At 39.5% G+C, this 26,464-nt stretch overlaps 2 protein-coding genes across 10 annotated transcripts in view; one reads left to right on the plus strand and one right to left on the minus strand.

Annotated features, from left to right (window-relative positions):
* Positions 1 to 17,079, plus strand: part of LOC144199468 (6-phosphofructo-2-kinase/fructose-2,6-bisphosphatase 2-like) — a 37,041-nt gene extending 19,962 nt beyond the window's left edge. For 2 of the 3 annotated variants that reach the window (XM_077721134.1, XM_077721126.1), the window contains 13 exons: positions 5,252 to 5,348; positions 5,431 to 5,497; positions 5,572 to 5,646; positions 7,491 to 7,547; positions 7,631 to 7,755; positions 10,225 to 10,432; positions 10,500 to 10,646; positions 10,713 to 10,817; positions 10,890 to 11,019; positions 14,522 to 14,584; positions 14,671 to 14,735; positions 15,543 to 15,704; positions 15,870 to 17,079. In XM_077721134.1, the coding sequence (XP_077577260.1) occupies positions 5,252 to 5,348; positions 5,431 to 5,497; positions 5,572 to 5,646; positions 7,491 to 7,547; positions 7,631 to 7,755; positions 10,225 to 10,432; positions 10,500 to 10,646; positions 10,713 to 10,817; positions 10,890 to 11,019; positions 14,522 to 14,584; positions 14,671 to 14,735; positions 15,543 to 15,704; positions 15,870 to 15,920 (1,352 nt within the window). In that variant the 3' untranslated portion in view covers positions 15,921 to 17,079. Of the gene's footprint in view, positions 1 to 5,251; positions 5,349 to 5,430; positions 5,498 to 5,571; positions 5,647 to 7,490; positions 7,548 to 7,630; positions 7,756 to 10,224; positions 10,433 to 10,499; positions 10,647 to 10,712; positions 10,818 to 10,889; positions 11,020 to 14,521; positions 14,585 to 14,670; positions 14,736 to 15,100; positions 15,131 to 15,542; positions 15,705 to 15,869 lie in introns of those variants that run through there. The other variant, XM_077721144.1, reaches the window with a different exon arrangement.
* Positions 17,080 to 21,608: 4,529 nt separating this feature from the next.
* The window catches only part of scube3 (signal peptide, CUB domain, EGF-like 3), a 123,732-nt gene continuing 118,876 nt past the window's right edge, over positions 21,609 to 26,464 (minus strand). For all 7 annotated transcript variants that reach the window (XM_077713638.1, XM_077713656.1, XM_077713631.1 and 4 more), the window contains one exon: positions 21,609 to 24,609. In XM_077713638.1, coding sequence (XP_077569764.1) covers positions 24,457 to 24,609 — 153 coding nt within the window. In that variant the 3' untranslated portion in view covers positions 21,609 to 24,456. The remainder of the gene's footprint in view (positions 24,610 to 26,464) is intronic.

Consider the following 26,464-nt stretch of genomic DNA (forward strand, 5'->3'; position numbering starts at 1 on the left):
TAGTAATCACGAATGGAAATGTCGGTGACTGCGATTTTATCCGCCTACTCCTTACTCCCATGGCTGGTCTGAAAGAGAAAAAACATAATCATATTCGTCCAATTTGTCCTCGGATTTACCGTACTCCTGGACCTCACTGCTTTCCCCAAACCGTCCAATAAGATACAACTCATGTACTTTAGAATTTGTAGGGGCAATTGCAGTAGTTATAAGTCGGCTTAGCAAGTAGCGCAAACAGGGGATACTACATCACCCACACAATGTTAGGATAGCGGTAATTGTGCCTATAGTCACCACGAAGGATGTAGCCAAATCTTTCGATTTTCCAAAGGTCTTATCCCACCAATCTGACAATGCGGACGTATCTACTCCAGAATGCTCTTGCATATTGCGGTTCAGTGTTTGCAGGCTAGTAATGGCCCTGGTGAGAGATCCACTGGGTGACGTGTTGTTCGGTATGAAGGTGCAACATTGTTTTCCAAACATTGCACAAACGCCCCCTGTTTCAAGGATCATATCCACCGCTATGCGATCCTGGAACGCCATCAGACTGGTAGCTGCCAGTTGTTCCTTCATGGCCACAAATCCCTGTTTAATATAATTTCCAAGTTTTGGACATTGTAATGTAAGTAATTTATTCTATCCACATTTTTGTTTGGCAAAAAAAGCATTCGCATAACCTTGCATATCTTGCAGACCATGTATTGTTCTTATTCTGAAAAATCCAAACAGAAAACGCCATAAGCCGCTAACTATGACCTCCACTCTTGCTGCGAAAGCAGCATTGTTATCTTATGTTTACAAACCAGCGAGTCAACACTTGAAACGTTGCCTCTTTTTCCCTGTGCCAAAATACAACGCTTTTTAGAGAAGACAACCATTAAACAGTCAAATTAACCCCTCTTCCGATATTCAACTACATCACAATATTTTTCCAAGACCCCATATATCCAGAATATGTATGCTGCAAGCACAATGGCAAAAACCCATTTTCTGCCCTCAAGTTTGCTTCAGCACCCCCAAAGCCAATTAATGTTATTATAATGTCTTCACGGAAGGGATCACAAAATTTTAGTCGTTTACACGGTCCGAACGCTCCCGAAAGCCCAACACAGTTAAATCGTCTGCCCCGCGGCCCACATGTTTCACTCCCATCTAATCAGCAGCCGCTGCACCAGAAACGCTTCCCCCGCAGTCGACACATTTTTTGGCAAGTCTAGAGCATAATAAAAACACAGGTGACATTCCCTGCTAAACATTTAAATGATCATTTTGTATATATTCTTTTGTCTTTTTTAACACCATCTTCCCGCTAGCGGACGGGATCAAAACCAAGCTGCAATAAGCCATCACATTGCTGTAAATTGACAGTACATATAGGTTATATTAACAAAGCACCACCAGCACTTGGAAATAACCATTCTAATTTTTGTTATACAAGCCCAAGCATCACAAAAAACCCAATTTAATTGTAATCACAAAACGTCATACCTGGATTAACCAAATCAATTACCTGTGTCTCCATTAATTTTCTAGCTCAACATTCTCGTATCCAAAATCCACATTCCAAATCATTCTAAGCCGACATTCCTTGTTTTCAGAGACCCTCTAGTCTGGGTAATCATGTAATATATATACCCCCCCCTTTTTTTTTTTTTTTTTTACAACTTATCTCTCATTTTTGTCGAACTTTACACCATCTCTTCTCCCTCTATTTTTGTTAAACTTCCTCCGCGCCCGTCACCTATCTCGGTAAATATTTTCCCCGTCAGCCGAGGAGGCCCCGCTATTATTCCTTACCAAACAGTACTTTCCCGCCGCCACGGTCTTAAATATATATCCCCGTTATCCGAGGGAGTCCCCACTATTTTCCCAAAATAGTATTTTTAACTTCTCCCCGGTCTTATTTTGCCATTAGTGTCTGTGGAACAAGCTGTTACACTTTTATCCACTCACATATTATTTATATATGTATATTACCTCTATGCATTAGTGCATATATTATCCTGCATTTTATGCATTTTAAGCTGGCCAGCAAACCCATATTTATTTATCCATAAATATAGCTGTGTAATATTTTTAAAGCGCTTTGTCTTTCCAATTTTTTCCAATCCTTACAAGTTAGACGTATTTTTTTTGGATCGTCATCCAAACCCGCCTTACAACACGTGTTTCCCATATTTTACTTTTTTGTAGTTAGTTCGTGTGCCTCACACAGTTAACTTTATTATATTTATTATTAATATTATCACCCCTTCGACTGTATTTCCTAGGCTTATCTTAATTTTACTGCAGAAACCACACAAACACCATACAACATTTACAACATATTCGTGCCTACCCTTGAGACACAGGACACTTTCCAGCCCCAACATTGTACCTCCAGTACAATATATTCGTGCCTACCCCTGAGACACAGGACACTTTCCAGCCCCAACATTGTACCTCCAGTACAATATATTCGTGCCTACCCCTGAGACACAGGACACTTTCCAGCAAAGTGCCCCAAACCGTACCTGCCATTGACTAGTATAAACACAGGTTTTTTGTCGCCGTCACCCAGGACGCGAAAACCAGCCCACAATGGACCTCACATTCAATGTCCCTTTAACGCATTTGGAAACACCGTCACAACATGCAGACATTAATGTGTACTTACCCGAGATCCATCAGATGTCTCCCTCCAGCAGGAAAAGTCTTCAACCGCCGAGAATCCAGGCGCCCCCGTCGAAAACTCCGGCCCACCAAGGGTTTTGAAGACGCCGTGCGCACGGTCACTTAGCAGATGTCGAACAGCAGCGCCTGGGTTCTCGCTCCGGTATATTGACCTCCATGGCTCAGAAGGACCAAAATGTTAGGTTCATTAATAATTACCTTCGTCCGTACTTATCAATAACTGCAGGCAGACATCTTATTCAATTATTGACATTTAATTAAATAGAAATGGATAACAACAGGTAAAACCTCCGAAGAGGAGAGTTTCAGCAAGTTCTTCTTACAACTTCCGAACGTCTCCCCGAATAGACGTTCTCGTACCACTCTTATTGCCATGAATCAAAACAATTTACAGAGTTGTTGATCATTCCATCACGTATGAGTAAAAAGTATTTTACCAATAACAAAAACAGGAGACTAGACCTAAACAACATTTACAACTTCCTTGACCTAAGAATCATATAATAATTACATAAAGAAAAACCCGAAGTGCGTCACAAGTGTTATGGACGTGGCAGAAACAATATCTTTGTTATGGGCTCCGTTGCTGGAAATGGCAGATATCCAGTCCTTGCCCGATCAACAACTCTCTCAGCCCGATACTGGGTATGTGGATGTAGCAACAATCCTTGGAGAAGTCCATGTGAGAGTGGACTAGGCGGCAGTTCATGACCTTGCAACACTTTGAGAATAATAAGAGAATGATTTAACAAAGAAATGACCTAATACAACTATATTTATAATAGTAATACAGAATAAACCCAACACAGATCCACGCCAAACGAACTTCCTGTTACTTCATTGCGACTTAATTTCATAGAAGGGATTTGTGTTGTCGTCACGTGTTGCTGCAGGTTCAGAGTCCTGATGGCTGTTGGGAAAAAGCTGTCCTTGAGCCTGTTTGTCCGTGCTTTGTAGGACCTGTAGCGTCTGCCAGGTGGAAGCAACTGGAACAGGCCGTGTCCAGGATGGTATGGGTCCCCCACAATGGCCCCGGCTCTTCTGTGGTACTGGGAGTTGGCAGCACAGGCTTTGAGCACCTTGCCAGGTATTCCGTCTGGACCAGCAGCCTTCCTGGTGTTCACAGACTGCATTTCCAGTCTTACTTCCTGTTCCTGAAACTCCAGTGAATTGTCGCAGGGTGGTAGTGGGAGTGTTGACACTGGGTCTGATTTGTCAGTCTCAAAGCGGGCAAAGAAATGGTTCAGTTCCTCCGCTAGTGAGGCATTCGCGTTTACAGACATAAAATTGTTCTTGTAGTTAGTGATATGTCGTATTCCCTGCCACATCTTCTTTGGGTTATTTTCTTTGAAGTGCTCTTCGATTTTCTTAGTATGTGCTGCCTTGGCCTTCTTTATGCCTCTTTTCAGCTCTGCTCTGGCAGCTCTATACTTTCTCTTGTCCCCCGATCTGTAGGCAGTCTTTCTTCCTACCTGTCTCCTCAGCCTCTCTGTCCGTCATGACCAGCTGAAGCCATCCAAGGAGATGAGAGAGTCTGGTATTCGCTCATCCAGCCAGGTCTCTGTGAAGCACATTATGCAGATGCTCCGATATTGTCCTTGTTGTTTGATGAGCGCCGTTAGCTCTTCCATCTTGTTGGGGAAAGATCTTATGTTCCCCATATTAATAGATAGAATGCTGGGTTCTGAAGCATCGCTTTTTCCTGACATTTTTGTCCAGCTCTGCATCCTTTTCTCTTCCTCTTTAACTCCGCGTTGGAGTTCCAGGCCCAGGTGAATCCAGGTGTTTCGTAGCGCTAACAGTTGATCCTTTGCGTAAAGCAGCGTAGGCATGGCTGAGTGGGTAAAAAAAGTAGTGTCCAAAATTAGAAATTTGAATTTGAAAAGATAAACTAAACTAATAGATCAAAGACTGCGTCTCGCACAGCGTGAGTCTTGGAGTAGAGTCTTGAAAGTAAAGTTTTAAACATTAAAGTATCGAATATAATATATAAAGTAAAGTAACAAGTAAAATCCTAAGAGACAATAAAACATAAGAATAAAGGATAAAAATCAGTAAAAAAAGCTGTAAAAACACAGAATACGAGTGAGGGTTTAGGGAGCTATTGCAACAAGCAGCCGCTTTGAACGGCGCCTATGATGATGTAGATATGTTTTATACCGTTAATGGGGAGGGAGAGACGTGAGAGGAATACAATTTCTGTACGAAAGTTGTTATATGGCGCACACAATTTGGAATGATCAAAAAATGTATAAAGTATTGGAAAATGTATATGTTGACAGGTATGCTTTCGCTTCTTTTCCTTGCCCCTACCTGTCTGGAAAATCACGCTGATTGACTTTTTGCATTCTTAATATCCCACCGAAAAGCCTGTTGTTCACTGTAAGTTAAAGCTATGTTGGAGGATGTTTCCCACCTGTGCATAGCAACAGCGTGTCTCTACTCTCAAATTTCATGTGTATACGGTTGCAATGCAGGTAAACCAGTTTCTAGGCCACAATAAACATGAAGGTCACCATATGTTTTTTTTGTGTGCTTGTGTGTGTATGTTTACACTAATCTGGTTTCCCCACAGTATTCAACCTTGGAGTTTATAGGAGAGAAGCCGTAAAGTCATACAAATCCTATGACTTTTTCAGACATGACAATGAAGAAGCCATGCAAATAAGAAAGTGAGTGAGCACACTTAGTGGTACATTTACAAAATTGTTAATGAATAAATGAGCCTGTTTGTTCCTATAACTTTTTTAATAGACAATGTGCTCTGGTGGCACTAAAAGATGTGAAGTCCTACCTGAATGAGGAAGGAGGCCAGATTGCTGTAAGAACATGAAAACAGACCTATATCGTTTTTTTTCTTCTCATTTGGTCTTAATTCCACACTTTGTTTTACAGGTATTTGATGCTACCAACACCACTAGGGAGCGGCGGGAACTTATCCTTAACTTTGTAACGGAAAATTCATACAAGGTTAACTCCTTGACCCCTATTGACGCAAATGATTGACATTCCAGATCAAAACTTCAGTGCTTTTCTTTCACCATATTCATATGCAAGTCGTACCTCTACTTACAAAATGAATTGGTTCCAGGCTTTATTTCGTAATTTGAAAATTTCACAAGTTGTACAGAACTTTCTTTACATAAATAAACGATTCTGATTCGTTCCACGGTCCTCACGCAACTAACAACTAAACTGTTCAAAATTGGGCATAGTGTCCCAATTTTGTATGAACGATGTAATATACAAACAGAAATGAGAGGAAATTATAAGAAAATGATTTATTAATGTCTTAAAATTGATAACAAGCATACAAAATCTGCAGTCTGGTGGAGCGAGTGGATAGCACTTGTTAGCACATCGGTCTCACAGCTCTGGGGTCCTGGGTTCCATGTGACGTCCATTTGTGTGGATTTTGCATGTTCTCCAGGGGCCTTCCAAAAACATGCATGGTACGCTGATTGGACACTCCAAATTGCTCCTAGGTATGGGCAGTGAGTGCGCATGGTTGGCCTGGCATTTACTCATGCTACGTTGAGAGTTTGTTTTGGTGCACATCGACTCGTCAACGTCCTCATTACTGACCGGATGCCCCATCACCGGCAGTTCCGGTCGAGGCACTCGGCCACAGTTTCCTCCAAAAAAAAACGAACGACGGTGAAAAAACCTGATATATTCATAAATAATTACCCTTCCGATGTAATTATCAATCACTGCAGGCAGACATTTTATTCAATTATTGACATTTAATTAAATAGATTGCATCATGGATAAGGACCTTATGGGAAGATACAGCAAAGCTACAAGACTTCCCCCTTGTCTTCAAAGTATCCTCCCGAACAGTAATTCGCAAGGTATTTTAACAATAACAAAACAGGAAACTAAAACCAACCCTCATTTGGATTAAAACAATCACGCCTTCATTTGACAAACTAACATCGTTAACATTGTTAACAACTAACAATCATATAACAATTACATAAAGAAGCCCGAAGTGCGTCACGTGGTATGCAGTGTTATGGAAGTGGCAGATATTCGTATCTGTTGTTGGAAGCCCGAGTCCTTGCTGCCTCCTCGGTGCCCGATACTGGGTGAGATGTCGGATAAACAATCCTTGGGTAAGAACTAGATGCCAGGTTACGACCCTGAGCACTTTTTCGAACAATAGGAATAATGATTTAACAAAGAAATGATTTACTACACATGTATGTATAATAGTAATACAGAATAAACCCAACAAAACCATAAGAGAATCTTAAACATGAAGAGATGTTGTCGACTGCGACTCAAAAGCACCCGGCCACAGCTTCTTCCAAGCATAAGTTCAAGTAGACAACGGGTCAAAGAAAAATGGACAGTTGTTGTGAGACAGAAGTGAGAGCCAAGTAAAGTGAGAATCAATGCATATGTGACAATATTTTCATAATCCGACAACTGATAAGGAATGCGTTTACTTTTTGAAGGATTTTGTAAGTTGGATCTTGTTTTCATCTGTTGGGACGGTCATTTGCTTATCAAAAGGTTTCGTAACCTGTATAGTTACCTAGAGGCATTCATAAATAGAGGTACGGCTGTATTTGAATTAACTTTCTCAATATGATTTACCATATTCTTGGACGCCAAGAGATGTGTGAAAGATTTTTAAATCTTAGCTCATTCACTACCATTGTCAGTGGTATGCCTTGAATTGTCACTCTGCATTCAATCCTTTGCAACTGGGATAGCTGGCAGAGTGACTTGTGTATAACTGCGATTGGTGACAACAGCCGTCCACTCAATTTGACTCGGGTTTGGTGTGTGCTTTTTTCTTTCAGGTGTTTTTTGTAGAATCTATATGTGATGATCCAGACGTGATTGCTGCAAACATCCTGGTAATTAAAGGGACAAAAAAATGGAAATATCAATTTTAACAGTCACAATATTATGTTAATAATTAGTTTTCTGCTTGTAACAGGACGTGAAGGTGTCAAGCCCGGACTATCCAGATAGAGATAGAGAAAGTATCATGGATGATTTTCTCAAGAGGATAGAGTGTTATAAAGTAACTTATCAGCCTTTGGATCCAGATGAAAATGATAAGTAAGCGATTTTGCATTTTATAGACACCAATACCTCAATTGACATTGGGAAAAAAAATGTTAATGCTGGCCTGCGGAGGACAGGGATAACCTCATCTCATTTTCTGAACCGCTTTATCCCCACTAGGGTCGCGGGGGGTGCTGGAGCCTATCCCAGCTGACTCCCGGCCAGAGGCCTGAGTTGGTCGCCAGCCAATCGCAGGGCACAAGGAGGCGGACAACCATGCACACTCACACTCATACCTAAGGTCAATTTAGAGCAGTGGTTTTCAAAGTGGGCGGTACCGCCCCTCGGGGGGTGGTGTGAACTTTCAGGGGGGCGCTGACGAATAAACAGGCGAATGGGGGGCGTTGAAATAGTGAAGGGGGCGATGGAGCAATTACAGTAAAATGTGACGTTGGTGTTTGTAGAAAGACCGGAAAAATTGATTGTCTGTAATAAAAAGTCGACAAAAAACAAGCTTTATTGAAACAAGAAACGTTGTCTGCTCGAGCGCTCACGAGCAGCGCGCATATACCGTATATCACTAATTGTCGCGAGTTTATCGTCGATGCAGGCGACTGGGGAAACCACCACCATCCAGTCAGCCGCAGAGGAGCACACAATAGCGCGCCGGCAACGCTTAACCACAGACGTATGCGCACAGCGACCGGCTTAATGCATCAGCTATCAATTTTTATGATTCGAGGTGAACTGCGCATTGGTCTATTAAAAGAAACGAAATTAACCATTTTTGTTTATTAAAATTGTTTTTTTTAGTCTTCAAACTGTTTGTGATTGAAGAATCAACCAATTCTTGTGACATTTAGCAATATAGTCGTTCTAGCGTTCGTTGGAAAGGGGTAAAGAGGGGGGCGTTGGCATTTTGGCCCGGCGGTGAAGGGGGCGGTGGCCAAAAAAGTTTGAAAATCACTGATTTAGAGTGTCCAATCAGCCTACCATGCATGTTTTTGGAATGTGGAAGGAAACCGGAGTACCCGGAGGAAACCCACGCAGGCCCGGCGAGAACATGTAAACTACACAGGTGGACGCGACCTGGATTTGAACCCAGGACCCCAGAGTTGTGAGGCCGACGGGCTAACCGCTCAATATACATTTTAGGACAGTAAAAAGTGATTAATATACCTGTCAAAAACACAAGTGAGACATCAGAGCGTGTTTATCTATGTGACCAAAACACATCCTCAATAGTTAAAACAGATGAGAACTGACACGTTAGGAAGCCTCTTGGAGCGTCCGTAGTGGAAGGCCAATGCCTCAGCCGCAGTCCTCGGGGCAGTTTCCAAATACTTTGAGGTGTCCCATCTTCTCTTTGTTTAGATTAAACAAAGCTTCCAGGAGCAACACTTATACTTCATTGCAAGCAAGTATGTTAGTAATAATATGTGCAGAACAAAGGGTGAGCAAAGCGTTCTTTAATAGCGATGACAAACCTACACTTCATTGCAAGCAGTGGTGGGCCGTCAGGGCCTTCAAGGCGTTCTCTGCTGACCTAAGAAATATCGGAATCATATATTATATTTTGTCCATCAATACTTATTAAATAATTCCAAATTGTATTTTAGCTTCCTTTCATTGCTTCCCCCTGGTTGCACTGCTTCCAGATGTGTGTTTTGATATTGAAGCATTTAACCAATCACATTTCAGCCCTTATTTGTTGCCTGGGTCAGAAATCTGCCTCAAGGCCTTCACAATCAGTTCTGCAGGATCTGCTGCATTGAACCAGCGTCGATAAGACTGTTGCTTTAACCAATCAGAATTCGATTTGGTGTCACCAGGGCTTCTCGCAGGCGTAGGAATACGTCATTGCCTTCTCGCAGGCGTAGGAATACGTCATTGCCTTCTCGCAGTCGTAGGGATACGTCATTGCTTTCACCAACTATGATTGGGCTAGTGATTGAGTAGGTGGGCTAAAGCCAGAGTGAGCCAGCCAAAGTGAGCAAACTCAACTCACAATGGCTGATGAAGGAAAACAAATGAATTTGGTTGCAGTTTGGCTGGCAAAGCCATTTTCAAGACGGACTTTTCCAGAAAAAAGATGTACGTCATTAAGAAAGGTCGGACACCTCCAAAGCAAGGAACGGGAACAAACATTTTCAGAAGTAAATCGAATAAAAACGTCTGCCAGAAATACGACAGGACAGGCTCGACTTTCAGCATTAGCTTCGAAGGCGCTAGAAAAGAAAGGGGAAAGAAAGCAGGATGGATATTGTGTACAGTTAAAAATTATTTTTGGTGAGTAAAATATGGCTATATTCCTAAAAAATATTTCAATTGTATGAGGTTATTATTGATGATTTTTCATGTGCCGCAGCCGTAGCTGCAGTCGTGGTTTTATAGCCATAAATTGGTTTTTGAGGGTTGGATTGATTCGCTGAAGGCGCTGCAAGAAAATGCACAGACTGCCACTGATTGCAAGCAAATATGAAATAAAAACCCTGACTTTAATTGTTTCTTTCTCTGCTGCAGGAGTTTGTCCTTTATTCAGGTCATTAATGTCGGCCGCAGATTCCTGGTAAACAGGGTACAGGATTATATTCAAAGTAAAATTGTCTACTACCTCATGAACATCCATGTACACTCTCACTCCATTTATCTCTGTCGACATGGAGAGAGCCATCACAATCAGCAAGGACGCATTGGTGGAGATTCTGAGCTGTCAGAGAGAGGGAAAGAGGTGTTAAATAAGTCAATACAATTTCACTGTGTTGATATGTCCCAACTACATGTATCATTTTTTTTAGTTTGCTGTTGCACTGAAAGGTTTCGTAGAAGAACATCGCCTGTCAGACCTGAAAGTTTGGACCAGTCAACTGAGGCGCACCATTCAAACGGCTGAAGAGCTTGGCGTTCCCTATGAACAGTGGAAGATCCTCAATGAGATTGATGCTGTATGTCCCTGGGCTGACTCGTTCATGGTTGTTCAGTTGTTAAGATTTGACTACTTTGCCTTTCAGGGAGTGTGTGAAGAGATGACTTACAAACTTATCAAAGAAACGTACCCAGATGAGTATGCCATGAGGTACCAGGACAAGTATCACTATCGCTATCCTGGAGGAGAAGTAATGTGACATTTCAGTTTATTTCATTGGTCACTGATTTGAGTTAGCTTAACCCCCTTATTTTGGCTTCAGTCCTACCAAGACCTGGTGCAGCGGCTAGAGCCGGTAATCATGGAGTTGGAGCGACAAGGCAATGTGCTCGTCATCTGTCATCAAGCTGTTATGCGCTGTCTACTTGCCTACTTTCTGGACAAAAGTGCAGGTAATATATTTTATTTTATTTATTTAAAATCATTTAAAAAAATAAAATAAAATGCTTAAGAATGTATATATACTGGTTGACAATATTTGGATTTGTACTCCAAAACATTTTTTTTTAAATACTTATCTGATTACTATGATTTAGCTATATGCATCTAAAACGCCACATCCCAGGGCTTCCAACCACTCCGGAATTTCAGGAGTTTCTCCGGAAATGCAACGCAAACTCCGGACAACCTCCCTAAACTCCAGAAATCCCCAAACATTTTAACTTTATTTTTTTTTATTTTTTTAAGCAACCATTTCAGAAAAGTACCACATTTTCCAATTTGATTTGACTACGCTAATTTTTTTCCCTTTTTATATCAATTTTGTCTGAACCGCGTTCATTTCGGAAATTCTCTGGAAATGGGACATTTGCACTCCTGAAAAAAGGGGTCAATGGAGGATTGCTGCTCTGCATATCCTTTATAAATACACTGGTGGTGTAGTCTTCCCTCAAATACTGACTTCAACTTTCGCAAATTCACTTCTTTTTTCTGAGGGATAGTAAAAACTAAGTTTATAAAAATGTCTCGAACTTGCTCCGGTGGCGGAAAATTTCTCGGTACGCCACTGTAAGGAATTAATCTAAATATATTTAAATAGAGTGGCGGGCCGTGCATTTCACACTAAGCCCTTCAGTAGTGCGTTGTTTAAATCAATCCAACCCTCAATAGGTATTTTATGGCTTTAATGTTTTAATGCTGAGACACATAAAAAATAATCAATAATAACCTAAAAAAAAAAAGAAATATTATTTAGGAAAATACAGTGGTACCTCTACATATCAGTATTTCGAGATACGAGGAAAATTTTGAGCAAATAATTATCTCTAGATACGATAAAAATTTTGAGATGTGGCCAAGACATGAAGGGCTGTTTATCATTGTAGCGCACTGTCTCTTTTGCTGCATCACTTTCGTGTGTAACAGATATCTACGAACACTGAGCGGAGGTTGCGTTTTCCTGTGTTTTTTTTCTCGTCACTCAGCGCGAATGTCCGAGCGATCGCTAATACAAGCAGTATAGTATATTACTTCTCGTTAGCTGCTCATAAAAACATCAGGTGCACTGGCTGCAACTACCTTTTTGTAACGTCTGCGAGCACTGAGCGGAGCATTGCATTTTTACTTTGTTTGGGGATGAAGTGCTTTCATCATGTCCTGGAAATTAAAGTTTATCAAACTTTTTAAGATTTCCCTATTTTTCTTTAGCTTTTTGTTGTGGCGCTCCATTTCCCTGCGCACTTGCTCCCTGGTGTACTTACTCCACTCAGGTTCCCCCAATAGTTTTGAAGAGCACCGTTGGCGTTGGTGTCTTGTGGCTGCTTTGGTTAAACAAGTCAAATTTGCAAATCCAGTGTTGCTCCAAACACCATGTCGATCGGTGGCAAATAACAAGTACTCCCAGCAATACAATTTGCAGTGTTCCTCGGAGCCCGTGAGGCAGGGATAGTGCTCATAGTTAGCGAACTGAAAGTGGTGGACAAACCCTTTTCCCGGTTGTAACAGACTTGCTAACTTCGGAGTTGACCACTCTTTATTAATGATGTCCATTTGGCTGGCTCACTTTGACTTTGGCTGCCTACTCTATCACTAGCCAATCATAGTTGGTGAAAGCAATGACGTAACCCTACGCCTGCGAGAAGGCCTTGGTGTCACCAAATTGAATTCTGATTGGTTAAAGCAACAGTCTTATCGACGCTTGTTTAATGCAGCAGAGCCTACAGAACTGATTGTGAAGGCCTTGAGGCAGATTACTGACCCTGGCAACAAATAATGCCTTAAATGTGATTGGTTAAATGCTTCAATATGAAAACACCGATCTGGAAGCAGTGCAACCAGGGGGAAAGCAATGAAAAGAAGCTGACAGACACATAATTAACATCAGTCAGTGATTCGGCTATTTCATGCGCCAGCCTGACGGCACACTACTGTTTAAATACGATTATACTGGCGCTTGGCGTGAGAAAATTATTATTTTATTAATGGAAACAATAGATTTAAACCCCAAAAATTGAATTTTGATGACCCCTGGGACTACAACCAAAATTAAACATTCCCATAAACATCCATTGCATTTTGATTCGGAGGGCTCCCATCCACTCAGTCAAATTGGATTGGATGTCAGCTAGTGCCATCCATCCCAGTTGAAATGGATTGAATGTCCATCCATTCGCTTATACGTACGCTTATGAGTAATTTTCTAGTGTTCATTTAGCCTACCATACATATTTTTGGGTTGTGGGAGGCAACCCGGATACCCAGGGGAAAAAACACCTCCCAAAGTTGGTGGAGATAGGCTCCCGCAACCCTTGTGTGGATATTGCAAATTAATGAATGAATGTATGATCTATTTGGCACAATTCAAATAAAGGCAGAAAATGTGGTGATATTTGTCTGGGATCAACAGATGGTACAGCCAAGTCACGAAAGAGTAACAAGTTGTTGTCTGCCTTAAGGCCTTCACATTCAGTTCTGCAAGCTCTTCTGCATTAAAAAAGCTTCGATCAGACTGTTGCTTTAACCAATCAGATTATGAGTTGGCGACACCACAATGCGTAGGGATATGTCATCACTTTCACTAACTATGATTGGCTAGTGATAGAGTGGACTAGCCAGGACTACCAAACTATCTGGAGCGAGCTGCACAAGCAAATATATTGTTGTGTTGACATAATAGCGGTTTTGTCAACCTGCAATGGCTGAAGGAGAAGAAATTGATTTGTTTGAAGATTTACTGTCAAAGCCGTTTTCAAGGCGGACTTTACAAGAAAAGCTGGATATCATTAAGAAAGGTCGAACAACTCCGAAGTAAGCAAGCTTGTCACAACCAGGAACAAAAATTTTAAGCACTAAATCAAATAAAAACGTATGACAGAAATATGACAGCACAGGCTTGACTATCAGTATTAACTTCGATGGCGACAAAAAAAAGGAGGAAAGGAAGAAGGATGGATTTTGGTCAATTAAACTGAATTGTGTGAGGTTATTATTGATGCTTTTTTATGTGTCGCAGCTGTAGAGGTTTTATAGCCATAACATAGTTTTTGAGGGTTGGATTGATTCAGACAGCTGAAGGCGTCGTTAGGAAATTCACGAACCGCCGCTGGACTCAGGACAACCCAGTGTGGAAACACAGTGAAAACAGTTTTGATAATAAATATATTCATGGATGACTTCTCACTTGTTTGAGTAGTTGTCTTTCTCTTTGTGTGCCCTACGACTGACTGGCGACCAGTCTAGGGTGTAGTCTGCCTTTCAACTGAAGACAGTTGGGTTAGGCTCCAGCAACCGCCGCAACCCTTTCGAGGATGGGTCGTATGGAAGATGAATGAGTGGACTTCTCAACTGTCTTAATATCCCAAGTGGGAGTAGTAATAGTCCTGCGTAAAGCACAACAACAACAAAGGTTTCAGCCTAGTGCCCCACCGATAAATAATCTTGATATCTTCACCACAGATGATCTTCCATACTTGAAGTGTCCCTTGCACACTGTCCTCAAACTAACCCCAGTGGCTTACGGTAAGTCCCTCGCCATTTTCAGAGCTGCTTAACCTGACACAGTGTCCTTTTGTGTCATTGAAACCTATTTTGTTTCCCACTAACAGGCTGTCAAGTGGATTTGTTTGACCTGAAGGTGGATGCTGTCAACACACACAGGGACAGACCATTAGTAAGGTTTCAATGTCTAATAAAGATTGAGTGGCAAATGAATCCATATGTGTCACTTGAAAACAGCTGTTGAACCGTTATAATCAGAAGTGGGCATTGTACAAAATCATTTTCAATGCCTTTTCATGCCTTGTTGCTTAATGTAGCTTCAGGTGTCAAGGGTTGGTAGTCATTGCAGCTTATATTTTTCCATTTCTATATGTACCGTATTTGATTGTTTTTTTCATGGTTTGGCTTGTAGTGTGAAAAATATGTTGATTTTTTTTTTGTTGGGTTGTTTGTTTCAATATTTCCTGCTTTTTTGGTGCATCAGTGCCTCTTTTGGATCCAGCTTGTTTCATGGCTATAATTGTGTGTTATTTGCAGTGAGACGGTCAGCCTGGAGTCCTAGACAGAGTGAGTGCTCCCACATGAACATATTGAGTCATTTACAGAGAAACACTAGTTAAAAGGGGTTGGCGCGATCTTGACAATAGCTTTATCGAATCCAGAGTGCAGTGTCTCACAACTTGGGTAGTATTCAGAAGTTTTGTGCTTTGTCTAAAATGTCTTGGATTTTGGCAATTTGTGTTGACATGCCCTGGCAAAGCTGTGTCCTGTTGTTCAATATTCACAGCTCGATGATGTGTTTTCCCTCTTTTTAAAGGTCGCTGGCTTCTTTCATTGATTTTTTTATTTTGTGCAAGTGAAAACATTCTCATTTGTCATTCTGGGAGGTCTATTTTCTTCAGTCACTTTTTAGCTCAGAGCTTGTGATTATTTCTCATTAGGCTGTTTGTAAATAAGTTGACGTTCCTCCTTTCTACAGAAGAAAGAACGAGGAGAGGTTCCACCAGCTTTCTACCGGAGGAATAGTTTTACGCCGCTGTCCAGCCATGACCAGGTCAAACGGCCACGCCTTTACAGTGCAGACAATCCTCCGCAGCATTTCTCTGAGGCTGCGGAGGGGGTGGGGCTGCCAGAAAGAGAGGTAAGTTGAATTTTGGACGTACAAAACATGACAGCAATGGGTGTGTTTGTCACTGCTCTCCCTCCTCACGATGAGCTTACATGGTTAAATTAGAAAACTAGCCTCATGTTTCACTCTTGTTGTGTTTTCATGACTTTTCAGCACTTTCTCTGTGAATCTTTGCAGGACTCACTGAATGGATTCAGTGCTGGAGACACAAACCATGATAGCAGTTAAAGAAAAGGAGGTTCCAGTTACTCCCCATGTAATTTGCTGACCAGATGTCTGGGCTGGCTTTGCTGCTGTGTACCTCCCTCTTGAAGTACTCAAAAAATTGGTTTGGAACATGCAAACTAAAAGTTACTGTAGCGGTCAAGCATATACATTATTACTCTGACCATTAGTTATTTGGAAACGGGTAGATAGATACCTTGTGGTTGTCATGTGTAATCATCTGGGAGATTTTAATTTATTTAGCATTTCCTTTCTTCTATCATCGTCTATTAAGTTGTTTGCTGCCTTTGACGGTAATACTCGTCCAATATATTTGAAATGGGATTGTTCCAGTTATAGCAGAGTTGATTTTTTTTTGTCACTTTCTGGTCCATTGTTTCCGAGGCCTGCTTTCCCACTATTTAACGTTTTATTAAACAGATAACGTTAATGGCAGCCATGACTGTAGATATATACTAATTTCAGAATGTTCAGAGTGACCTATGAAGAAACCATAATATATTATGATGAAAATAAATTGTAAAAATGTTACATTGGTGTCTTAAGCATATAATATTCTCTCTTGAGCCTAAATACTATTATTTTCATTTGAGAAAAAAAGATACTCCATCTTAAATGTTGTCCTCCTGATATTTGGTGCTTTTTTTATATAAGTAATGACATTTACTGTGATTGCAAAAGTGATAAAAAACTTGTGACTTAAATGCAATGTTGTAAAGGGCTTTTGCCTTCAAGGTTATTTTTTTTGTCTGCTTCAGTTGCCGATGTATTTTTTTTTATAATCATTGTCATTTCATGCAAGTCACAAATATGTCCAAGGTATTATGTAGACATTTAGTGGCTTGATTGCCAGTAACTGTGATTATGAAAGACCTTGTTTAAATCTTCCGCTGCCAGTAATGATGATAGATGTAGTCTTCCCTTGATTATCGCGACTGCCTTTGTCGCCAATTCACTTCTTCGCAATTTTTTTTAGTTAAAAAAAAATTGACAATCCCTGCAGAAACTCACAATTGTTAGGCACTGTTGCTACTAGGACTAGGCACAATTCTTTTTTAAAAGATAGTTATATAGGAGTGAGCATACTTTGCAATTTTTCGATTATCGTGGCCATGTCTGGTCTACCTTAACCGCAATTGAAGATTAAAAATATATAAATGTATACATTTTTTTGAAAGCTCATAAAAATGTGATAATCCACGTTGAAACTCGTAAGCGGGAGGCACTCTTGCTACTAGGACTTAGCAATGATTTTTATTTTTTTAAGTAGTTATATAGGGGTGACCCTACTTCGCAATTTTTTGATTATCGCGGTGTACATTTACCGCGATATTCGAGGGATTACTGTACAATCATTTAGATTTTTCATCCCTGCTGTGAATTTAGTTTAGTTCATTACTAGTAGACGTACAATTTGAACTGAGTGAGTATTAATTTGCTGCCAAGTCTTACACATCAAATTGATTGGGTGTCAACTGCGGTCAATGGCAGTCAGAGTTAATTGTGTCTGAGAACTTGAATTTGCCTGATTTTTTTTTTTAGATACAGAATGATGAAATAGCCTTTTAAGATGACTGCACACAAAATTGCAGGTACGTCCACTTTTGTCACATGAACATTGCTACAAAAGCCTGCTGTACATTCATTTCAGTTTAAAAAAACATTTAATTCAGTCATGTATTATGGATTTTTTCCTCCCCTCTAATTCAAAGATGTCTAATAATCAACACAATACAATCCAATAATACAAATAATTTACTAAACTGGAGATGTTTGCGTCCTGAGTGTGTGCGCATGTGTGTGTGTGTGTGTGAGGGGGGGGGGGGGCTGTTTGTGTTTTATAATGTTCACTCCATATTTCGATTGAATATGTTTGCAATACAAGACATGAGAACCATCTTGTGGCATATGATCTTATCGATGTCATTACCTCATACAAGTATAATGAGTTTAAAGCTTTAACCACAGTGCACGGATAAAAATAGACAAATATATAATCAATAAATAAGAAATAAGTAGTCCAAGTGATGTCAGCGGAAGGGAGCAGGTTTGTGTTTAGGTGCTCTTTTCTGAGTACTCTCAGGAAATGTAGCCTCTGCTGCACCTTCTTGATGGTTGGCCAACTTGAGGATAAGTGTCCGTATTTAAGTTGTTACAGGCTGAGCTGTAGTCGATGACATGCATTCTGACTTAGCTGCTTCTTTTCTCAAGGTGATTCAGTGCAGCATGGAGGGCGGTGGTTATGTGTGCTGGATGAGCAAGCAAAAGACAGGCTTTGATGTGTTTCAGTACTAATTTTTCGAAGTACTTAGTGATGATTGCTGTGAGAGCCATTGGATGGTAGTCGCCCATATTGTTAGCGGGTGACTTCTAGGGTACTGGGATGATGGTGGCTGATTTTAGACAGGCTGGGGTGCAGGCTTGTTCTAGTGAAAGGTTGACCATGTCTGTGAAGACTGGTGCTAGTTGGTCAGTAGAGGCTTTAAGTACTTTGTCTTGTATTCTACCATGCCCTGTCCTGTGGCCTTGCTGGGGTTGACTGCATAGAGCACAAGTTCACTACAATCATCCACTAGCACTTACTTGTGGTGGTATGATTGTGAGTGGTCATTTGTCTGTGTGCCCTACGGCTTACTGGCGACCAGTCCAGGGTGTAGTCTACCTTTTGCCCGAAGTCTGCTAGGTTAGGCTCTGGCAACCCCCGCAACCCTTTTGAGGATGCTGTTGTTGTTGTTGCTGCACTACAAGCGCCTGAGGATTGCCCTCAGATAGCGCTAGAGCTGCCACTGGAACGCGGATTATTTCATCCGGGGGGTAGTCGGAATTGAGGGGCAGTCAAAAGTCTCCGGCTGTATGAAAAACGTAGGGTGCCACGTTCCTTGTTGGCAGCTCTGAGTGGTATTTGTTGGAATTCGCAGGCCGCGGCTAGCGGCCTCTCAGGAGACACCACGTGAAGGTTTCCAACTTTGTCTCCCGGGTGCTGTTGTTTGAATTCTTAATGCTGTGTTTATCAGATGTGTTCATCTGTTAATTGGGACTCTATGTTGCCTACCGTTAGCTTCGTCTTTTCCCCTGTTTCAACACAGGTAGATTTTATATATACTTGATATTCATTTTAAGACAATAATAAAAAAAATTCTGATCATTTTTTTTCTGATTCGAGTGTGTTCATAACATCTTTCATACAAAATTGGGACATTTTGACCAATTTTATAGGGTTTATGTGAAGTTGCTTAAAACAGGAGTCTTAATATAATGTGCATTTCTAAAGAACATCCTGTCTATAATCTCTGTTTTAATCTTATGCTCTTCCATGATGTCTAGAATATCTTCTCAACTCGCCTCAGTGTTCAACTGTTGTATTTTTCCATGATGCCTATAATCTCAATTTCTGTACTTTTCCATGACATCATGCTGAAATTTAATAAAGGCATCCTTCACCTCAAAAAGATAAGAGAGATCCACCGAGCCGAGCGCGAGATACCACCTCGCGCCTCGACCTCTCTTCCGCCAGCCGGTGCCTTAAAATATAACAGTCTCTGCCTCATTTTTCCTTTGTGCACGGTTGGTAATTACGTTGATCTGTCACTTCAGACCCAACAGTTCAGTTTGTAATTGTGTGAGGACTGGAGCAAATTAGTCAATTTTCATGTAAACTACTGCTCTATTTACAAAATGTTGAACTTACAAAAAAAAGTATATATATATATATATATATATATATATATATATATATATATATATATATATATATATATATATATATATATATATATATATATATATATATATATATATATATATATATATATATATATATATATATATATATATATATATATATATATATATATATGCATGCATGCATGTATGTATGTATGTATGTATGTATGTATGTATGTATGTATGTATGTATGTATGTATGTATATATGTATATATGTATATATGTATATATGTATATATGTATATATGTATATATGTATATATGTATATATGTATATATGTATATATGTATATATGTATATATGTATATATGTATATATGTATATATGTATATATGTATATATGTATATATGTATATATGTATATATGTATATATGTATATATGTATATATGTATATATGTATATATGTATATATGTATATATGTATATATGTATATATGTATATATGTATATATGTATATATGTATATATGTATATATGTATATATGTATATATGTATATATGTATATATGTATATATGTATATATGTATATATGTATATATGTATGTGTATATGTGTATATGTGTATATGTGTATATGTGTATATGTGTATATGTGTATATGTGTATATGTGTATATGTGTATATGTGTATATGTGTATATGTGTATATGTGTATATGTGTATATGTGTATATGTATGTATATGTATGTATATGTATGTATATGTATGTATATGTATGTATATATATGTATATATATGTATATATATGTATATATATGTATATATATGTATATATATGTATATATATGTATATATATGTGTATATATGTGTATATATGTGTATATATGTGTATATATGTGTATATATGTGTATATATGTGTATATATGTGTATATATGTGTATATATGTGTATATATGTGTATATATGTGTATATATGTGTATATATGTGTATATATGTGTATATATGTGTATATATGTGTATATATGTGTATATATATGTGTATATATATGTGTATATATATGTGTATATATATGTGTATATATATGTGTATATATATGTATATATATGTATATATATGTATGTATATATGTATATATGTATATGTATATATACATATATATGTATATGTATATATATTTCAGCAACAGTTACTTATTTATATATTTATTCATGTATTTATTTATTAAATTACTATTAACTATTTCTTTAATTATAAATTCCTTTCCTATTTCTGCATCCTCACCCACTTGCTACTGCGACAAAGCCATTTCTAGAATACGGGATGAATAAAATTATCCAATCCAAAGTTGATGAGGACTGTGTCACCTTGACACGACAGAAAAATCTAACAGCCTGATATGGACATCGAACGACCGTCCAAGATGATTCTACATATTTTATTTGTGCAACACAACACAATGCATTTGAGATGCCACACCTTTTAAGTTCATACGTCTCAGCTCATCTGAGGAACAGGACATACCTTTAACTAGACTTTACGCAGGTCAAGGTAATGTCCTATATAAACCTGTAATATGCTTTTTTCATAACGCTCGAGTTGAATAGACCTTGAAGAAATTGCAATCTGTGTCCGAGTTCTTCTTTGCATTTTAAACCCTCTATCATGGGGACTACTGAACACATTAGGGGTCATTTTCAGAAGCTAATATTAACATAGAAGTTTCCCTGGGCAACATTTGGGGTTATGAGGTCCAGGGGGACCCTCATTTTAAACAATACCTTGAAGTGATGCGTGCTTCGTGTTCTGTCTGCTCCAGCTGTCGAATGTGAAAAACCCCGGAGCTAGCCAAGGCCGTTTAAAAAGGCAGACGGGAAGCAACATACAAAATACATGACTGTGGTTGTGAACGAGTGTTGCCTTGGGAACCATGATGGCGAACAAGGCCATATGAGGCACAGAAAACGGAACTTGAGCCCACCTCAAACATGTAAAGGTCTGAAAGACAAATACAGCAGCAATATACATTTTAACACAAATTTATTTACAATTTGCCATTAATAAGTGATTACAAGTTGTCGTTTGTCCACAGAAATTACATGTCCATCTCCAAAAGTGCCCAATGTCTCCTGGACGTAAGCTCGTGCCGGACTTCATCAACACCAGGATGTGATCACCATCAGTTGTCATCGCGGTTATACACTGGTTGGTACCAGCTTGGTCACCTGCAGTATCAGCAGTCGGTGGAGTCCCAGCCTTCCCAAATGTAGACGTGCATGTATGCCAACTGTTCTGCTGTAAATCTATTACAGGATTATTATTGTAATTACTTTTATCAACACATGTACTGCATTTGTTACAAAAATATTGTCTGGTACGTGATGCTATTAGTCCAGGCCCAGCATAACAGGAGCAAACAGAGGATGGAAAATGACCTCTGCCGGGTTATAAAAGCTTAACACATGTTAAAAAGTTTTTAAAATTGAAGCTGGTGTTTATTTCAATAGGTGTTCCGGGGTACAAACTTGTTGTGTCCACCTTTGTACATGGCTTTTCTTCTTTACTGTCAATAGCACCATGTGTATCATCATCTATCGGCTTAACTACTAGTGAGTGTTTATGAACACACAAGTTACAAGAGAATAAGAAACACCAATTCCATTCATTTAAAAAGACAATGCAAAATCCAGACATTTACATGAGCAATAAGAATTCAAGTGCAAATATCATGATCAACTCTATGATACATCATAGCAAACTCTATTTTAAAAGGCAACAATCTCAAACAAATACAATATAGAAAAAAATCTGTCAGGTCGCAAGAAGGTAGCTGATTCTGATTTGGACGTGGGACTCTGACCATCCAGGTATATTTTGATAATACTCTATAGGTACATTTGGAAATACATTAGGAATGTCAATATTTTGTGACATTATTTAGTTTCACCATCAACTAAAAATATTTCATAAAAATAAGAGGCAGAAGTAGGTGAATCTTATAACAAGAACCCTACACGTAAACCCTTTCTAAATTGGAATTGAATCACAGAATCCAATTTGAAATTCTGTTTATTGATGAACTACATTTGATCAGATTCAAGACAAATTAAACCCCTACAATTAACATTGTTGGTTGGCCCTGCTTTCGAATTCCGTCTGAATCTAGACAAGCAAAGGTTTCGACTGGTTTACAAAACTCTTAAAAAGACGTCACACTTGTGGGATTCGCATAAAAATAATCATTTTAAGCCAGAGTGCACGAACACAATGGAAGAAAATTAAGCTTTCTGTGTTTCCAACCCAGACCAACTTATTGTCGTTTCCAGTTTTGTCAAGCTAGCTAAGAGCTACCCTGAAGGGCTACTTGGTTTATAGTCAGTGAAGTTTTGACTGTTATTGTCAAACTTTTAAAACTGCGAATATGCCTTTTCTCTTGAAAATGAGATCATCTCATTTCTCTGGAATGTTTTTTTTTTCTTTTTTAAAGTAAAATTATTATACCCTGTTGCTGTCAACTTTCGGAAATCACAAAGAATATATTTGAAAACTGCCATATTTTCCTGACACCTTTGATTCTTTGCAAAGACATGCTGAAATTCTGTTCACGCGTGGGGGTCAATGGTGCTGCTCACCAAAAGATAATTTTATAACCAAATCCAAAATATGGTATATTTTTCTTCATTGCACTTCATTGTACTATAAAAGGTAGAAGGATGAGTTGTATATCTAGTGCACAAAACAACGGGTCCTCTTTGGAAGAGCTGTCTTTACTGGGGCAGACCGATCATGAGATGGGATGTTAGATGTCTCTGGATTTGGCATGAGCACTATATTTTAGTGGTGGCATGGAGGGGAGGTACAGGTGTGATTCTAGCAGCCGGTTTCATTGAATCCAACCCTTGTCTTCCTTATTTTTACATTTACAAGTCAAAACATGATAGACCTGCTCCACACGCAGGTAAGCAGATGAATAACCTGCCATGATGTCAGAACTTAAGTACTTGAAATGCTCTGCTTCCTTTTCACTTCAAACTTTTTAAAAAGTAGAGTACACAAGAAAGACAAGATGAGATTGAAAAATTAAAGTGACCTTTTACAAGAAGCAGCAAACATCATGTCCTCAAAGACATTCAACTCTCGATCCCTCTCCTGGCACATTCCACATCATCTCATTCCTGTGGCTCACCCCCTTACCCGCTTATTAGTTTCTTATTCATCTTCCAAATATGTTTTCTATGTTTCTGGAATGATTAACCACCTTTTTAATGAATTTGCATTAAAGTCGCCTTGTAAAAAAACGGGACAAAAAAAGGGAGGGAAAAAAAGCAACAGGAATACTGGGCTCGTGCAGTCTAGACAGCACAGATGAACTGTTTTAACAGTAAAACTGCTCTAAGAGCTCAAACATAGTAAAGCTTTCAATGAGCTGAAACACAGCTGCGACATGAATTAGTTAGCATTTACCCCTCCTCAAAGACACACACACAAGCAAGCATCGTCAACAGTGCACGCATACACACATACGATGTAACCAGGGTTATATAACACTTACAACACATCCACACTTAATAGTCTCTAACACAACATCACTCCTAGTGTCTCTAATAGCTGTTTCATGGTTTCATTCCACAACACAATAGAAACCAAACCAACTCGCATATTTTACATCCCCACTGAAAGCTCACGCTCCGGACTGTGGACCTGGGACTAAAAACGACTAAACAATTATTCATAACTCTGCACGTTTGACATCGGAAATCAAAAGAGGATTTAAAAAAATAAGTGTGTATTTTTGTGTCGAAGTCCTGTATGGGTTACGGGATGTAGCCTGGAAGAGGGACAGGGGTATTTACGGGAATAAAGATGCATGTTTACTTGTATGGTCGCAGAAAAGCAGAGACTTTGCTGCTTATGAGGCGTATGAAGGATCGGGGGAGCATCTCATTGGACTCCCTAGTGGTGTACTTGAAGTAGTTGTTTGGGTGAGCCAGAACGTCAAAAAGAGTCTTTATGAGTTTTTTATCCTGCAAACATAAAGATCAGATATGAGTGCATTCATATACCAGCCATGCTTTATGAGGGTGGTGATTTATTTCAATGAATAATGCAGGCCAAAGGTGCAGTGATTTTCATCAATTTTAGAGAATTTGTAAACTGTCTATCACAAAATTATATCCAATTTTGTCAATCGATTGCATCCACCCCGCTGGCATTTGTTTGCAAGACATGTAAAAACAATGTTCAGCCCCATCACAGCATAGAAGCCACCCAGTTAAATTAAATCCAAATGACGATCTGTGTTCAAGAAAGCAATGCTCTTTTTTTGGCAATCCTTTGTTTTCGTATTGTAACCAGGAAACAATAAGTTAACAGTGGTGGACACATTGTGAAATCTGCTTTAGAGATAAGCATCACAGGAGAATGTAGATCTTCTTAGAAAAGGTTAGAAATTCTGGAGCCTATCCCAGCGGACGACGAGCACTCGGCAGGGGGATACCCTGACGGACAACCATCCAGGGCAATTTAGAGTGTTCAACCAGCCTACCGAGCATGTTTTTTGGATGTGGGAGGAAACTAGGATATTCAGAGAAAACCTACGCAAGCCTGGAGAGAACGTGCAAACTCCAAGAGTGAGGACCGACCTGGGATCGAACCCTTGACCTCAAAACTGCGAAGCCAATGCGAGAAACCACTTGGACGCCGGGCAACGTTCTGAATTATTTCATCCTTATTTTTTTCTAAAGGCTAAATACAACTGCATTTTGATTTTGCTGAATAAAGTTAGAATGCATTTGTCAGGAAAGTTCATTCACTCATCTACTCACCCACACATTCATTCATTCACTCATCCACTTATCCACTCATTCAGTCATTCACTCATTAACTCATCCATCCAACCACTCAACTTTCCACCACCCATTCAAACCCGCCAGCCCGCCAGCTTTTCCTCACAAGAGGGGTACTGGAGCCAATCACAGCCAACTCAGGGCACCGGGCACGGGACACCAGAATTGGCACCCAAACAATCACAGGGCACAAGGACTACTATTCACGCTCACACTCATACTTGGGGGCAATTTAGAGTGTTTAATCAGCCTACCCTGCATGTTTTCTGGGATGTGGGACGAAACTGGAGTATCCATAGAAAATCCGCACAAGTCCGAGAACATGAAAAATCCACACAGGAAGGTCAAAACCTGGGATTGGAGGTTCAATCTCAGAATTGTGAGGCCGTCACGCTAACCACTATACCACAAGTCCCTTTTAGAGAAATACTGCACGATTGATTGGAATAATAAATGTGCAAAATCAGGATTGTTAAAAATCGAGAATGGCAGCTAATGCTTTTCAAAAATTGGTGATGGAACTAAAAAATTGTGATCAGTGCACCTCTAATAAAGGTCATATAAAATTTTTGTTCATCTGGTCACCAACGACCAAACCGTAGTAAAAAACTTATCCCAACCCGCCAATCACATTGTAGCAGAGGAGAATTAACATGTTAAATAGATTTCGGTTCATTATTCAATGTCATAGTCAAACTTGATGTACGTCCAAGGCTATCGACAATTATTTTTGAAAAACAATTACAGTAATACCTTGACATACAAGTATCCCAACATCCGAGAAATTTGAGATACGAGGAAAATTCAGAGCTGATTTTTGTCCCGAGATCCAGAAAAATTTGACATACGATGCGGTCGTTAGGTGGTCAGTGATATTCATGACAAGAAGGAGCAGCTTCTTTTAATATGGATAAAGGAGAAACAGTTAGCGGAATCTACGAGGACTTGAAAGTAAAGCAAGCAGCTGAGAAAGAGAGTTCGGCGCCAGCGTAAAACTTCAAAGAGAGTTGTGGCTGATTCGATAACTTTAATA

Source organism: Stigmatopora nigra, chromosome 1 (genome assembly GCF_051989575.1).
Source record: "Stigmatopora nigra isolate UIUO_SnigA chromosome 1, RoL_Snig_1.1, whole genome shotgun sequence".
NCBI classification, from domain to species: Eukaryota; Metazoa; Chordata; class Actinopteri; order Syngnathiformes; family Syngnathidae; genus Stigmatopora; species Stigmatopora nigra.